General features: G+C 43.9%; 1 protein-coding gene across 1 annotated transcript in view; it reads left to right on the top strand.

Annotated features, from left to right (window-relative positions):
- The window catches only part of LOC148523772 (protein Wnt-7a), an 84,077-nt gene that overhangs the window by 29,098 nt on the left and 37,211 nt on the right, over positions 1–17,768 (top strand). The window contains exon 3 of the mRNA XM_088472724.1: positions 546–817. Coding sequence (XP_088328850.1) covers positions 546–817 — 272 coding nt within the window. The remainder of the gene's footprint in view (positions 1–545; positions 818–17,768) is intronic.

Here is a 17,768-nt window from a genome sequence, read left to right as displayed (position 1 = left end):
CGCTCCTAATTGAATACGGGCCATTGTGTTCAAATATTTTGATTTGCTTAAATTGTATTATATTATGGTTTATTCAAAATTTACTGGCTCAGTTTTATTCCAAAATTAGGTTGTCAAATCTAATATTAACCACATTGGAAGATTCTATGGTAAAGTTATCATTCTAACATCAACAGGTACAAAACCAGACTATATTACTGATTGTCCAAAGTGATCAATTTCAATTCTTTTTGTCATTTTGCATGTATCATCAACCGTGTGACGCCAGTATCGCCTGGTCTGTATGATGGATATAAATCTGCTCCTAATTTATTCTCCATGTGCAATTGCACAGAATCACATTTCTTTATATTGATGATGAAAAATGAACTGTAAATATATGTACAATATTCCCTGAGCTCTAAATACAAAACTGGATTATTGTGTTCAGCCTATAGTATATGGATAGTATAGTATCCATATGAACCATCTGAAAACTTCCTCTCCTAGTAGGGTTGACATACAGTACTATAAATGTATTTGACATATCCTATTTTGCTCAACAGGCAGCAGGGAGGCGGCATTCACTTACGCCATCATCGCGGCCGGAGTGGCCCACGCCATCACTTCTGCTTGTACTCAAGGAAACATGAGTGACTGTGGGTGTGATAAGGAAAAACAAGGACAATTTCATAGGGAAGAAGGCTGGAAATGGGGAGGCTGTTCTGCTGACATCCGTTATGGACTAGTCTTTTCCAAGGACTTTGTGGACTCTAGGGAGATCAAGCAGAACGCAAGGACCCTCATGAACTTGCACAACAACGAGGCTGGACGCAAGGTATGACTCTTATCCCAGGCTGTCATTATCACTCGTACATTGGAGTTACTTAGTACATAACTAGAATTATTGTTACTATTTTTACCCTTTATTAATAAAGTGCTAACATAGGGCCTGATTCAGAGGTGCTCGCAAAAAGCGAGCGCTCGCTCTGAATCAGGGCGGGCGCTTTTTTTTTGTTGCGGCCTCCTGGCCGCTCGCATAGCTCTGGGTTACCACCCACAGCTAGTGCGAGCGGCCAGCATGATGGGCGCAATGGTCAAGACCATCGCGACCATCGGGCTTGCGACGAGACCCTTGTGGTAGGGTCTCGTGGCTGCAAGCCCCGGGGAGAGCTTCTAGCTCTAATAGAGCCCGAAGCTCTCCCACTGACATCACTGGTGATGTCACATTAGCATTAGCTGATGAGCCACAGGATGGCCAGGCCTGGATTACACTATTGGTGGCATGGGCTGTTCTAAGACACATTTCCGCTCATGTCCAGAGTATAAAATATAATCAATGAGCAGCATATAATACAGCCCTCAATTCATATAGAAAGGGAAATGTGTCAAAGCTTTGAGAGACATAAAGTGGAGATTTTTTCCTCTTAATAGTGACAACCCCCCCCCCCTCTTTATGCAGATTTTGATCTCATCTTGCTCTTATGATTCATTGGGGCAGATGTATGAAGCTGTGGAAAGTGATAAAGTGCAGAGTGATAACTGACCAACCAATCCGCTCCCACCTGTCATTTTTCAAACACAGCATGTAACATGACAGTTGTGAGCTGATTGGTCGGTCGTTTATCACTCTGCACTTTATCACTTTCCAGAGCTTCATACATCTGCCCCATTATGCTTAGGGCACAGGTTCTCAAACTCGGTCCTTAGGACCCCAAATGGTGCATGTTTTGCAGGTCTCCTCACATAATTACTAGTGAAACAGTTAGCTGCACCTGTGGATCTTTTAAAACATGTCAGTGACTAATGAATACACCTGTGCACCTGCTGGGTGACCTGCAAAAAGTGAATTGTGTGGGGACCTGAGGACCGAGTTTGAGAACCACTGGCTTAGGGGAATGGAATGGGGAATGTGAGGATGAGCAAGCTTAGACTGAGTACAGTAATCGTGTGTTATGATAAAGACGACTTAGCCAAACCAGAACAAAGATGCATATGCACCTTCAAATAAGTAAAAATTTGTTTATAGTGTTGCGTATATGGATTATAACAAGCTCTGATTTTACCTTCTGTGGGTGCTTCTGGAAGGAGTGGCTCTTGTCCCAAGTCTTCTCATTTCTAGCCCTCTAGTTACTTCCCCCTTTCACACTATAGCAGAGAGGCAAGGATTTATCCCCCAGAGACAGACAGCAATTATACCAAAAGTTGTGCCACACTATAATAGTATTTATGACTAAGAAATCCATAAATAAAGCTAAGGAGGGGCACATGACTTGCAAAGTTTCTTGGGGCAAGGTAATGAAAGTTGCCATAAAATACAAACACAGTATTGTCTTGTTCACAATAAATACATTTACTACATCACAGCTCACTACTACATAACACTACTACATTTATATTACTATACTATAGCCTAGCTTACTGATTTGGCTCTATATATTACAGGTAACACTATATAATAACCTTTAACACATTTAACTAAAGTTATACAGTACAGCACAAACTAAATACTATGAACTATTATTCATTTATCCAAATATCAATTGCAATCCTATCACCACATCAGATATGCTTTGGTAATTTGCTTCAGCTTTGTCACGCAATGCAATCAACACTGTTTATGCATCCCACTTAACTGACTTCAATTATTACAGTCTATCTAAAATATCCAGCACGCTATTAACAAGATGGTTCCTACTAGAGGACTTGAATGATGTACTAAGTCTTAGAAAAAAATAAAGTGAAGAGAGATAAGGTACCAACCAATCAGCTCCTAACTGCCATTTTACAAGCTGTGTTTGAAAAATGACAGTTAGGTTCTGATTGGTTGGTACTCTCAATGCTTAATACATCTACCCATAGAGTGAAACACAGTGGATGGCTTCCACCCTGGACACAGCTGACACTGGAACAGTGGAACTTATTTGAGGCACCACAAGTCTCAGCAAAAGCTTCTGTCATGCAAGCTGATGGTCGCTTAGTCTGAGTCACTCAATAGGCTCTGTAGTAAGTGTCTGCAGTCAGCATAAAACCCGAAACATTGTCCTCTGCTGCTCCCACAAGTTTCTAGGCGGCTTCTGCAGAAGTGATTGCCTCACGTTTGTGGGGTACCGTATCACATACCTGTGAGGAAGATCTTATATGCCCGACTCCTTGTGCAAAATACATACTGATGATGATGACAATAGGCAGCAGCTTCTGAGTGTATATACATTATTTGTGTGGTTGCTGCAGTCATTTAATTGATATTTACATTCGACCTGCGGACGGAAAGATGATTCCTATTCGATTTTTAAAGGGGTGAGACAGCAGTTTATTTCCTTTTTGTCCTTAATCAGTGCTTTTATTTTACATGGTAAATGCGACTGTCTTATATATGATACATCAGGGGTTCTCAAACTCGGTCCTCAGGTCCCCACACAGTTCACATTTTCCAGGTCACTCAGCAGGTGCACAGGTGTAGTCATTACTCACTGACACATTTTAGAAGATCCACAGGTGGAGCTAATTATTTGACTTGTGATTGTCAAGAGACCTTAAAAACATGCACTGTGTGGGGTCCTGAGGACCGAGTTTGAGAACCTGTATGATTCATCATTAAACCAAATGCATGGGATGTACCCGATGCACAGAATGCCAGCGTTCAGAATCCCGGCGCCGTAATCCCGACACGAGTCAGAATCCCAGCTCTAGAATCCGACGGCTGTGATCCCGACAGTAAGTATTAGGGTTAGGCACTAGGGGAAGGGTTAGGGTTAGGCTGCAAGTAAGGTGGGTAAGGGTTAAGGGTAGGGTTAGGGGAAGGGTTAAATTACCTGCATGCGTCAGGATTTCCACGGTCGGGATTATGGCACCGGGATTCTGACCGCTTGCATTGTGTGCGCCGGGGTTGCATACTGTCACTGTTTTATCATAGCATAAGCCAAAGGTAAATGGTACTGTTTTCTCCTGGCATAAATCTGGCGGATATACCACCTGTGTAGATATGGATACATCGTGAGATCCATCTGACTCAGCATAGAGCACATTTTTCAATTTTTTTACAGAAAATCCATCAAGTCTGTCCAATTGTACATGAGTCTCTTAATCCTTTAGATGTGGGACCCTGGAGCTGCCCCTGTTTTACATTATTGACCAACTGCACAATACAGTGCACCTTTTCCTGCAATATTGAATCCAGCTTCCCTGGGATTTACACATGTCTGTGGATGAGATTCGGTTACAAGCGCAATTATGGCAGGCTGATTGCTGCTGGCACCTCCATAGGCTGGGAGGTGACATAACCCACAAAGCTGTTCCCGTGGCAGCTGGCGGGTAATTGAATTTGGTCCTATACGTTGAAGGGGAGTATTTAAAATCCAAGAATTACACTTCAATCGAATTACGTATGATGATTGTAGTCCTACAAGCTCCGCTAAAATATCATTGGTGACAAATTTAGAAGTATCAGATTAGCTGCGAAAAGTTCCTACTAAGGATTTTAAATGTAACTCTGTGATTACTACCTAACGGGTCTGATTCTGTGTCATACGCAGGTGTGGCTGCGGTTTTTGCTACAGTCACAGCTGCGTCTTAATGCTAATGCCACTACAAAGCCCTTCCCTGGTGTACCTCTGTGTGTCCGAATGTGCAAAGACTGTGATGCCCTCTGTCTGCATCTGTAGATGCTGAAATACCGCTTGGTGCGTCCTTAGGCAAACCATTGGTCGCACCATCGGAACTTGCACCAGTTCTATGGTAGGTGCAGTTTCTCTCACTGAGTATGGCCTCCTACGTGAGCGTCTATGTACGCAACCGTTTTCATCGACACGTCTGCGACACTCCCATAATTATTATTATTCTTTATTTATATGGTGCCACAAATGTTCCGCAGCACCTTACAGAGTACATAAATAATGAATAAGACCAGTGACTTACAGTACAATACAATGCAGGACAAGGACATGGCTTATATACATTGCTGCATTAGCGATCATAACACTCAAATAAGCAACAGGACGTAAGCAACCAATTATTAGGTGCCCTTGTGGGGAGTGAGGAGTAGATGAAGGTATATGTAAGGGGAAGCACAAGAGGGTAGAGGGCCCCGCTCGTGAGAGCTTACAATGGGAGGGGGGGGGCAGACAAACAAGTGAGACACAGATGGGGTCAGGGAGGAAGGAGCATGGCGTCTTTTTTAGCCACCACCCTGTTACCTCCCAGTCACTGTCAAGGAACGCCCCTTACATTTCTGCTTCCATGCATACAAATCTGTACTGCTGCTCTGCAGGGTCATAACTAGGGGTGTGCAAGCATTACGACTGCACAGAGCGCAGAGCCCGCAGCTCCCCGCATCTGGCTAGCAGGGTGCCTAGAATGGCAGCCCGCACCCATAATTTTTGCAGCAGTACCGGCTGGAGCGTCCTTAGGACCAGAGGCGTTTCTAGAGAGGAGGGGGCCCGTGTGCAGTCTCCGACACGGGCCCCCTCCTCTCCGTACGGCGGCCGGCAGTGAACTGAGCTGTGCGCGGCCAGCGCCGGAGTTATAGACTTTGGGCACTAGAGTGTGCCCAGAGTCTATAGTGTATGCACAGGTAACCGCGGCGGCCATTTTCCCTGTACTGCGCATGCGCAAACAATGGGAAAATGGCCCCCGCGGCCATTTTCCAGTCGTTTTACAGCGCCGGACGCCCGCGCCGACGTGGGACTCCAGAGAGGTAAGTATTATTATGGGGCCCGTGTTCCCCGCACACCCTGCACCCATTATAGATACGCCCCTGCTTAGGACGCTTCAGACATTCACACCTGCAATTGTGGCCCCGCCCAATCAGCATGACATCACACGGAGGGGGCGTGGCCTGCACCAGGCATCGGGAGCGCTAGTTACGGCACTGCTACTCTTTTCGTACAAAATTAGGAATCATGCGCGGCGTAATGCGAAAAATATTGCTCCACTGCATCCAACAGCGCTGTGTCCAACTCAGTAACAGGCGCACAGTTTCTTAAATCACGGGCTGTGTATCAGCTGTTAAAGCAGTGCTGTAATTTGTGTATATTATTAATACAAGTAAACTACACTTTTTCAGAAGGAAAGAAAGCATTCCCTTTAGGTGTAAGGTTTACATTAAAGACACTTTATTAAATTAATGTTCCTCTCTACTCAATGATGTCTTTTAATGATAGAGTATTTTTTCCTGCTGGATTTGTAACGTGAAATGATTTAGAATTTGGGAGTTGCCTTTATCTGTAGGTCAGACACAGCATTTCCTGAAGAATGAAGTCAAGGTTTCAACAATGGCAGCTGAGAGAGGCTAATTTTTCATTTTCTGTGGCAGAGACATTTGGCCAAGGAAAGGCTGCCTCCTCTAGCAGAGCAGGAAGAGAATCCCGGCCCTTATTGTGCTTCATTATAATGTGCACTTATCAGCCTGTCTGTAGGAACTCTTCTGGAGTGACATGTCATAGTACGGCCAGCACTTGTATGCCATGAGATCTGCAAGGGAGAACACTATCAGAAAAGTATACCTCTATCTGAGACACCACTTTATGTAGCTCTGAGATAATACACATTTTATCACATTTGCAATTTACATAATGTCAATGTGTTCCGACTGACTAAAGACCAGAATGTGAATGAATAATAGGTTTGTATTGTTAGTATAACACATTGCTTATGCAAAATACTTATGTTGTACTGTATATGAAATTATTTTCTAACATGCATACATAAATATGTACATATTATTACGCCTTGACAGAACTGAAAGGGACACCAAATTAAAGCATAGAGAGGAATATTAAAGTCCTCTATTAAAGGGCAAATAGTTTTCCTCCTTCCTTTAGGGCAGGCCTGGCCAACCTGTGGCTCTCCAACTATTGTGAAACTACAAGTCCCAGCATACCCTCCCTCTGACCAGCTAGTAAAGCATGCTGAGACTTGTAGTTTTATAACAGCTGGAGAGCCACGGGATAGCCAGGCTTGCTTTAGAGAAATATATACTATTAGCATTAGTTTATCCCTTCACCTGCCCTCACTGTCTAGCATTGATGACATTTATATAATAAAATTGATTACTGATAAACATGATGTCATCACGTTAGCATTTAATGACAGTTGTCAGTGATGTTATTTCTAGAGAGTTCTGGAATAATACGCATCTGTAGTTTCTAACACTTGTATTATTTCTCATACTTACTCATCACATAAAGTACAGATGCGTCCTTTTACATCCTTGCCGATCGCGCTACAAATGTGTGAACGTATCGTGTCATGTGATTACCCGCAGCGGCGTATGCCACGGTACGCTATGGTGCGCACTGCGATAGTACCATGCAATCCTATGGAGTCACGAAAGCAAATGCAATGCGCGTATCCGCTCACGGGCGCATGCCTTGCGCCATGCGTAATGTGATTTGCTGCGTACACAGCAAAGATGCAAAGGACATATCTGTACCACCTCATGATGAAAACACAGGCACTTCTGAACATCAACCAATAATAACATCACATTATCCACAACCAAAAATAAATGACAAATAATAGAAAGGGAAAAGGCACACAGGGATGCATCGGCCACATAAAGAGAAGAAAGTGAGGAGGTTCCAAAATGTGCAATAGTAAAGATAAAAGAAAAATGGTAATGCTAAGGATAATCTATATAATAAACTTAAGTGCTGCTAAAATTGATGTCATCATGTTGGTGCATGTGCATGCATATCGGACCTAATGTGCTCTTATTCAAATGAAAAAAATAATACACACACTCTGAGGACCCCACAATCCTGCCCTAGCTCCTCCCTAAACAAATAAAAAATAATTACACTGTCACTTCTTTAAACTAATATCACAATGCAGGCACATGCGTGTGTTAGGTCTGCTGCAGTGACGTGCATGCCACAGCCAGTGTCTGGATGGTGCATTAACAACTAGAAGAACTAAAGAAAGGTCTGTGGAGGTGTCACACATTGCCGGAGTTCTGGCGTCACTTACCAGATTGGATGGTCGACTCCAGCAGTGGCTCCTGCCCTCTTACCTGAGGGAGGATGGTGCGGCTGTTGGTCTGGTCGCGGTCGCCTCTGCAATGAATCTAGGAGGCGCCGCACATGCACTTAACACCAGCTTCTGGGGACTGCATTGTGTGACTGCAGGTGGCGCTTCCAATAGGAAGCCACCTCCAAGCACAGTGAAGTCAGTGCAGTCACGTTCTGCAACTGGCTCACTGAAGTAGCAGATTTAACTGGGGGGGGGCTGCATCCCCGCAGCCTTTAGGTAAAATCTGCCATTGGTTTGCTCACTCCAGCCGGCGTCCTGCTCCAAACTTAGCAGATGCTCAGCTTTGAGTTCTCCTCATAGCCAGTCTTGTTCACTCCTTGGGAGCAGGCATGCGACCTTGTGCTATCTTTAACAGTGTGGTCAGCTGACCGCTGATGTGGTGCTTGGTGACAAATTCAATCACTATGCTATGATCCGGCTTGTTTTTGGACTTTGCTTCCTGCTTGCTCCTTGGGCACTTCTGCTGTGGATTTTGACTTGTGGCATGTTTGATGATTCATCTGGACACCTTTCTGGTACTTCCTGCAACAAATCTGGTTTTGACCCACTGACAGTCTGCCTATTCCTGCGTTTATTATGGTTAGTAGCTAGTCACACTAGTTACACACTCAGAGGGTCACAACCTGCGTGTTGGTCACAGCAAGGCCTGAATCCATTTGCGGGAGTGCCTAGTGAAAGCCCACAGGCAGGATAGACTCCGCTCCTCTGTTCTGGATAGTGCCAAATCTAGTTGGCAGTAATTATCCATTTAATCCCTGAGTTTGTGACAGGAGGAGAAGGTACTGAAGTCTAAAAAAGAGAGATAGAGAATGGAGAGAGAAGAGCACGAAACAGAGGGGCAGGAGAGAGACAGAGATATAGGGGTCTATTTACTAAGCAGTGTTAGGAGACAGAGTGAAAAGTGAAAAGGTGCCAGCCAATCAGCTCCCAACTGTCATCTCACAGGCTGTGTTTTAAAAATGACAGTTGGGAGCTGATTGGCTGGCACCTTATCACTTTCTTATCACTTTTCACTCTGTCTCCTAACACTGCTTAGTAAATAGACCCCACAGACACAAAGGTGTAGAACAGCAATAGGGGGAATAAAGAGCAAGACAGAGGAGGAGTGAAGAGAGGCAAGAAAGCGACACAGTAGCTGGAAATAGAAAAAGAAAAAGGGGAATATAAAATCAGAAAAAGGGGAGAGAAAGAGGTGGAAGGGTGCCAGAGGGAGAAAGAGAAATAGACAGATGAGAGGAAGATAGATGGAGTAAGAGTGATATAGAGGAGGAAAAAAAAAAAGGGGGGGGGGTAATGAGGAGAGATAGAAAAAAAGAGAAAGAGTGAGACAAAATAAAACTCAAGACATCACCAGGCACAGCACTGAGCATCACATAAGCGTTGTTGAGTGTAGAAGTTTCTACACTAAAAGTGCTGCATCCAGAAGATACAGGACTTTTATCTTGGATCTTTGCCTTCAATATACTCAACTAACCATCAACTCTGTAGTGATTCGTTTCCCCGCCGAAAGAGACAAAACCATTTTAAATGACATTACTCAGAAACAGTGACGGCTCCTACCTGTGGTCTTGAGGGGAACTGCCTCTGCGCTGCCCACCTGAATAGCACCATGATGTAAGGGGACAAAAAAAAAAACAAGGCTTGCGCATGCGCACGATCTGCAGCACCAGTGGAGCTGCATACAACTCCAATGTCTGCCGATCAGCACATGCACAGGATCTGTACTGCGCATGTGCCGATCGGTGTCTGTGTTGATGGTCGCAGTGCCCCCTGCGGCCATTTGGGAGCTGGAAAAGGGCGGCAACAGCCAGCATGACAGAAAATGTGAATGTGTCGGACCCTGTTTTCTGGGCGTGCCGAGGCCAGTGGCTGCATCTTCTGATGCAGCATCCCTGGCCCCGCCAGCGTGAACACACAGGCCATCCTGAGTAACCTGAGGGTTTTTCCAAAATGTTTTGCTTGCATCCCTACAGTGCATTTCCCAAATGTTCACTAGTCAGATGCTGCTTCCAAAATAAACAACTTTGTTTTACATTCACTTAATTGCCCTAATTCTTGGTATATTTTTTTCCGCCCATACATTTACTTTTACTCTGTTTTTATTCTTTGTGTTGTTATTTGGTTGAGCTTAATGAAGCTTCATCATTTCCTAGGCTTGCAGGGAATATTTATTTAGTTATACAGCTTCCCTACTTGGTTAAACAATACATTGTAAAGTTGCCTAGCAATGAAATCCTAAAACACGTGTCATCTTCATACTTCACCCCTAAGCGCCCCCTCAGATGTAATGCAGAGGAATATGCACAATGCTTTACAAATTACTGACACCCCAGAGTTTACAGTGGTTCTGTATTAAGAGATCACTAGAGGAGATTATGACAACTGTGGAACACTTATGCTGTAATATATAGGAAGGTTAGACTTGACACTCAAGTTCTGTGTCTTCTCAAATGCTACTGATAACAAGACATTAATGTTGTAAATTATGAGCGAAAATTATAGAGAACAGCAGCCGGAATCCATTAGTTACATTTGTCTTTAAGTCTGCTTTATCTTTTCCAGTTTATCAAAGATGTTAAAGATTGACTTTATTTTATTTTGTTTCTCTATTTCACTTAAACGCTGAATGGCTTCTTGGTTTCTTTACATAAAGGATTTGATACTGTAAAGTATTCTGTAGTCTACATATCAGTAAATACTGCAGGGGCAAACGCAGGATTTTTACGGGGGGGGGTTTACACACATATATACTGTGTGTGTGTATATATATATATATATATATATATATATATATATATGGAATCGGTATGAATTACCGCCGGACCTAAGCCTGGCGTATGAAATACCGACGCTGGAAGGCCGGCACATGAAGATCCCGACAGAGGTAAGTAAGACCCCTAACCCTCCCCTCTCCTCTCCCCCCAACCCCTCCTTAGGGGTGCCTAACCCTAACCTCCCCCCCTAGTGTCTAATCCTAACCTCCCCCCAGGGGTGCCTGATGCTAATCCCCCCTTTTTCTAGCCTAACCCTCCTGGGGTTGTGCCTATCCCTAACACCCCCCCGGGAGTCCCTAAACCTAACCCCCCCTCCTGCGGCTATCACATCCCGACGACCGGCTTACCTATGTCCGGAATGCCGGGCGTTGGGATTTTGGCGTGGGGCTAATGATAGGCGTTGGTATTTAGACGCCTATCATTAGTCCCATGCCAGGATTTTACTGACGAGAAGCCGGCGGTCGGCAATTTCGACCGCCGGCCTCCTGACTACATCCCATATATATATATATATATATATATATAATACATACACACACATAGATATACACACACATACATATATATATGTGTATATATATATACACACATATGTCACACATACCTTACACACACCTACTGTATGTCACAGATACATTACACACACACACTTACCTTGCAGCAGCTGCGGGTTGTAGACCTGTGATGAGGATGGGACCTGGAAGGCTGGCACCATGTAATTAGGCCCCTCCCCCTAGAGACAAAATACGACAATTTGTGGGTCAATCGAGAGGGGGCGGAGCTAAATTATATAATTCTATGGAATCACGTCATATTGGCTCTGCCTCCACCAGATTGACCCTCGAATCGTGGAATTTTGCCATCAGTGGACGGGGCTTAAGAAGATGGTGCCTGCTCTCCAGTCTGTCAGGGGGGTTTCTGGGTACTCAGAACCCCCCCCCCATGTGCGCCAGTGTACTGTTTGCAATTTACAGTACTTTAATGTGTATCAACAGATGCAGTAGAGTAATATTCACCTAAAGTTTAACATTTTAAATACATTTACAGTAATTGTCAAACTTTTGTTATATACAGTGCAGATTATGGACCTGATTCCAGGATTTACGCAATTGCAAATGTAATCTCTTACAGATCTCAGTTGCTATAACTTGCCAGTGCCTTCCAAAGCTTAGCCGAGCATAGGGGCACCCAACTGCTGCCTTCTCATATCTATCCAACGACATACCACAGAGTAAACATTGGTAACATCAACGCTAATCAGCCACACAGCCTGTAAGTCAAGTCTGACCTGCCTCAAACACTGTGGCTCTCCTGACACACAGACAGCTCTCATGCTGCGAAGGAGATCACAATAGCTAATTTATACATGCCCACGAAACTGGGTTTAATCGTTCCTGACATGCCTGCGTTTGCCTAGCCACTCCCCCGTTACCTCCCCCAAATGCTGAATACCTGTCACTCACTTTGCCACTGAACTCTCTGTGCGAGCGTGATCCTAATACAAACGCTTGCCATGCGCATTGCAGCATTGGCGTATATGCCATGGCAACACTCGCTCGATTTGCGTAAATATCGGCATTGCATAAATCTCTGAATCATGCCCTATACATTTTAATATTGAGTAAATTAGTAAATGTTTTGAAAATTGTTCTTATATCTAAGAATGCTATGCTTACCAGAAAGTTACAATTAGGGGTAAATTTACTAAGATGGGAGTTCTATTAAGAAGTGATGTTGCCCATAGCAACCAATCAGATTCCAGGTATTATCTTCTAGGAGGTGTTAAATAAATGAGAAGCAGAATCTGATTGGTTGCTATGGGCAACATCACTTCTTAATAGAACTCCCATCTTAGTAAATTTACCCCTTAATGTTTAGGGGTAAATTGGACATTGGACTTGGTAATTATCTGGCTTGGATTACACAATATTTGAGCACTACCTATATTGGATAAAAACGCCTCCCAGGACATATGGATTAGGATTTTGGGTGGATTGGATGTTGTTTTTAATGAATTAATTCATTGCACATGTCTTTTAATTTCAATTACATATTAAATATTAATTTTATGGTATTAGAATGTTGTTCTAGCGCTGTATTTCTGTTGTTTTATGAGATTCGGGATTTCAACTGCCTCCCCTTTTCAGATGTATTTTGCACCAAGGATAGGGTTGGATAAGGATGCACTGATAGTGTTGACGGCTATGAAGCCAAGCATACGGATAGGCACAGTCCGGCCAAATAGAAGCACTTAACTCTGCCCAAAGGTGAAAATACGTTTTTAGTTCTGTGGATGCAGTTCGGGACCAATTGCAGTCATCTACCGCTTTACCCTGTATCCATGGGCATATCTATAATGGGTGCAGGGTGTGTGCTGCCCCCATAGTCTATATTTACCGCTCCGCTGATGCCATAGAAATCACCGGGAAAATGGCGCTGGCACTATTTTTCCAAAGACAGTAGACTCTGGTACAGTGCCAGTGACTGCTTGGTGACTGCACACCGACATCCTCCTCTCATGAACCACCCGTCTGAATTGGCGCCATTAAGTACAGTGTTATACAATATCTTATAATGGCCACACAGTTCATTGCAGTGTTTCCTATTAACCGTATAAAGCTGGTGCAGAGTTGAATGTAAATCAGCCATAATTGCTCCCGCATGGAATGCATGGAGCTAAGTGCATTTTTATTTCCCATTCCGTAGAAGCTACTAGAGATAAATTTAGTGAAACAGTTTATACAATACTCTAATAGACCATCATTGTTCTTCTCTCTCCTACAGGGTGGGATCTACTAAGGTTGAAAATGCAGTTTTCGGGGATTTCACCGCATTTCTCATAGGTACCAACCTTCGGAATGCGATACATTCCGGAGTTTTTTGGACCCAGTGGGTAACGACATTTTTAGATGGCATTGCCCAATAGAAGCCTATCAATCGAATCCCTCCTAGGTCCCCCAGAGGTGCACGTGTCATTCTGCGCATGCCCAATATGATGTCAGAGGGACTTCTGGGTTATAACTCCAGAGGTCCCTCTATCGCAGGGGTTCCCAACCATGGTCCTCAAGGCACAGTCCAGGTTTTAAGGATAGCCATAGTTGAGTACAGGTGACTTAATTAGTACCTTAGTTATTTTGACTTAACCATCTGTGCTTAAGCATGGATATCACTAAAACCAGGACTGTTAGTGTGCCTTAAAGACCGAGGTTGGAATCACTGCTCTATCACAAAGGACAGCTCTTAACAGGAGGACTAACCTCTGCAATTTTCTAGGTACATACTGGCGATATTATCGCCAGTATATACCCAATAAGTGGCGGCGTATACAGCATCGCCGATGCGATACTTTGTACATCCCGCCCACACTCTTTGCTAACTACATGTCCGACTGTAGAGAGTTTCTATTCACACTATACATTTGACTATTGTGGGACCCTTCTGCATTATATGTGATAGAGAGTTATATATATGTGATAGAGAATTATATATATGTGATAGAGAGTCCACACTTCGGCAAATAGCCATAAGTTTAAATAGAGCATGTATTCCATAAAATACTGCTCACTTTAAGGCAGTATAAGTTTAACAATAACACAGTATACCATATACGGAATATAAGAATCACATATACAGAGAAAGAAATACTTAGCTGTAGCAGTGGTCTCCATGCCATCTACCTACTTTAGCAGGTAGGGGTGAAAGTTTCTAAAGCAACTAAAGACTAAAGCTGGGTACACACCTATAGATTTTCTGTGCAACCATCCAACTAGTTGATTGGTTGGAATGAAAATCTGGTAACATATGGGGAGCAACTGATGATCAGCAATTTGCTCCTAAATGCCAGAGAACAGATGAAAATGGTCGTCAGACAAGTTTGTTAAATGTTTGATCTAAACAATTTGTTCAAACAACAGTTTTTGTCCATTTTCCAACGTTTGGGAGAAAATTGCTGATTGTCATTTAGTCCCATACGTTACCAGATTTTCATTCCAACCAATCAACTAGTTGGATGGTTGGACAGAAAATCTTTAGGTGTGTACCCAGCCTAACAGTTTCTAAAGTCTGACATTATGGCAAAATTCCAATCTTTCTGTACTGGTTTCTGACAGTTCAGTGGAAGCCGTAACCTCAACCACTACTATCACCTATTTCGTATTTGATTAATATTTTGTGTGATGTGGCCACACCATTTCCCCATGCTAGAGAGGTGGAGTGTGCTTCCCAACCATTTATTGGGATTAGAGGTCGGGCTAACCATGGAATACTCCACTAATGATGGTCGATGGTTTTAAAGCACATGCATTTGCAGACTGTGGCACATGCAGATCATGGCTCAGTCACTGATGCTCATCAATGATTGCTAAAAAACTATAGTAAATGGCCTACCTTAATAAGAGAGTTGGAGTAATGGAGAGGTATCTTGACATCTGAGATGATGAAATGACATCAGGAAACCCCATACTGTTTGGGATCTGACACTGTACCTGCTCCTTCTAGAGAACAATGGGTACCCACTCAGCCTTACAAGGGGGTTCAGATTCTTTGATAATTGACCAATGACTATAATTTTCTATGTAATTTCAGCAGCAGCTCTGAGCTTCCTGTCCCAGAAATGGGAGAGAGACTACATTACCATTTATTGTATTTGCGTTAAAGTTGTGGAACATGAAACTGCAACTGAAAACTAACATATCCGGTACATACATTAAGTCTTAAGTATAAATGATTATACCACAGTAGTCAGGGAAGGGACAATAGTGATAAAAAAAAAAATCCATATTTGTGGGGGAAACAAGACACAGGCTCATTTTATCACAGATGGGTTTCATCTTTATTACATGATCTGTACACTCTATTCCATCACAATCCATTATAGATAGTCTTATTGAATACCACTCTTTAAAATATTTGGCATTCTGAAGACTTGTGACTCCCTCTTCCTCTCATAAGATATCTATGACAGGTTCAAAATAGTATGATATGAATGTGTGCATGTAAGGTCCTGCTTGGTGCTCTAGGCTGAGTTACTGTTTTATTGCATACTTTGAAAGCCGGTACATGATAGTTTATCAGATAGTGTAAGCTACAAAATGAACTTCTGTCAGAAAGGAACATTTCTCATAGCCTGGAAGTGAAGTTATAGGCAAAATTGCTTGTTAAATGCTAATGTCTTCATTAGTTCACAAAACAATGATGGTGCTGATTTAAATGTCTTTGCTTAGTAAATGAGATGAAAGATACCTACCCTTCAAAATGACCCATTACTCAAAATGTTAACAAAATTTTGTATCATTAAAAAAACAAAAATCACACCTTCTGTTGAATGTATAATATACTTGGGGCATACTTGCCTACCCTCCCGATTTGGTCGGGAGCCTCCCGAAAATTGGGTGCCGCTCCCGACCTCCCGGGAAGGCAGGCAAGTCTCCCGGAACCAGCCGCAGCCATCCCGCACCCCCCATTGGCGGCCACATAGTATGCAGCCCGGGGGATCAGATGACGCGATTCGCGTTAAAACGCGTCATCGAAGCCCCGCCCCCCCACAGTACAGTGTCTGTATTACGGGCTCTGCACAGCGGGGGGCGGGGCCACGATGACGTTTTGAGCCACCACGCCCCCCGCTCCGCCCACCTGATGTGTAAAGAGCGTGGTCCAGGCTGTCCCCTCCCGGAAGGGACAGCCTAAAGGTAGGCAAGTCTGACTTGGGGGGTTTGAAATCTGTGTCCACTGTATAGCCATATTTGGTACGAGCTTGCGTACTATCTACGATGGTAAAAAAGGTGGCAACATTCCATCCAGCAGAAAAAGTGGTATCAGATCTCCCACTATTTGGTGCATACACAGTCAAGTCACATTATTATGACCACCTCCTACATTTGACGTCGGCACCACATAGCACGTGAAGCTCGTCACGTGCCGTGCGCTGGCTTGGTGGGTATATAAGGTGTGTGAAAGGCCGTGTGCACACATATCACTCGTTGCTGTCATGGGTATAAGCAGCGATTTATCCGAGTTGCAAAAAGGGATGATTTTTGGCTTTCGGGCCAAGGGTGGCATTATTTCTGAAAGTGCAGTTTGTGAACTGCTCACGTGCTGCTGTGATGAGGGTGTATCGTGACTGGACAAATGGCACCACTGCGAATAACCGACGTGGAAACTGCGGAGCACCACATGCCATTGATGTGAGAGGTGAACGGCGGCTACGAAGGTGCGTGAGGGCCAACCGACACTCTACAGTGGAACAGCTCACCGTCAAAATGCTCACCCATCAAAATGGGGACCACCAGACGTGTGTCTAAAATGACAATTCAGCAAACCCTGCTGATTATGGAGCTCTGAAGAAAACGGATGGTCACTGCACCTATGCTAACGAAAGTGCATTGGCAGAAAAGGCTTAAATTTTCATGCCTGTATCGGAATTAGACCTCTGCTGATTGGCGAAGGGTTGCCTTCTCTGATGAGTCATGTTTTCTGCTTCATCGAACGGATGGACGTTGGCGTGTCAGGCGAGAAACATTGGAGAACCATTGCTGCAACCATTGCTGGAAGAACATAAGCTGGTGGTGGCAGTGTTCTGGTCTGGGGAATGTTTTCATGGCATTCTCTGGGCCCACTCATCCACGTGGAAGGCACCCTCAACCGATTTGGTTATGAATCCATCCTTGCAGAGCACGTACACCGATACACGCTGATTGTCTTCCCTGAGGCTTGTGGGATCTACCAGCAAGACAAAGGACATGGCTAGAAATGTCCGAAAGTGGTTGGACAAGCATGACCAAGTACTCACCTGGCCTCATAATTCCCTGGACTTGAACCCAATTGAGCATCTGTGGGACCACCTCGATCATTGTGTTTGCTCTATGGATACTCCACCACGCACCCTCCAGCAGCTGTGGTTTGCATTGCAGTCAGCATGGCTCCAGATACCTGTGCCAACCTACCAGCACCTTATTGAGTCACTCCCAGCCAGTCTAGCTGCTGTCC

The sequence above is a fragment of the Taudactylus pleione genome, unplaced genomic scaffold, assembly GCF_031769625.1.
Source record: "Taudactylus pleione unplaced genomic scaffold, aTauple2 ptg000128l, whole genome shotgun sequence".
In the NCBI taxonomy this organism is placed as follows: domain Eukaryota; kingdom Metazoa; phylum Chordata; class Amphibia; order Anura; family Myobatrachidae; genus Taudactylus; species Taudactylus pleione.
Note: the sequence above shows the minus strand (reverse complement) of the source record. Positions and strands in the feature narration are given on the sequence as shown.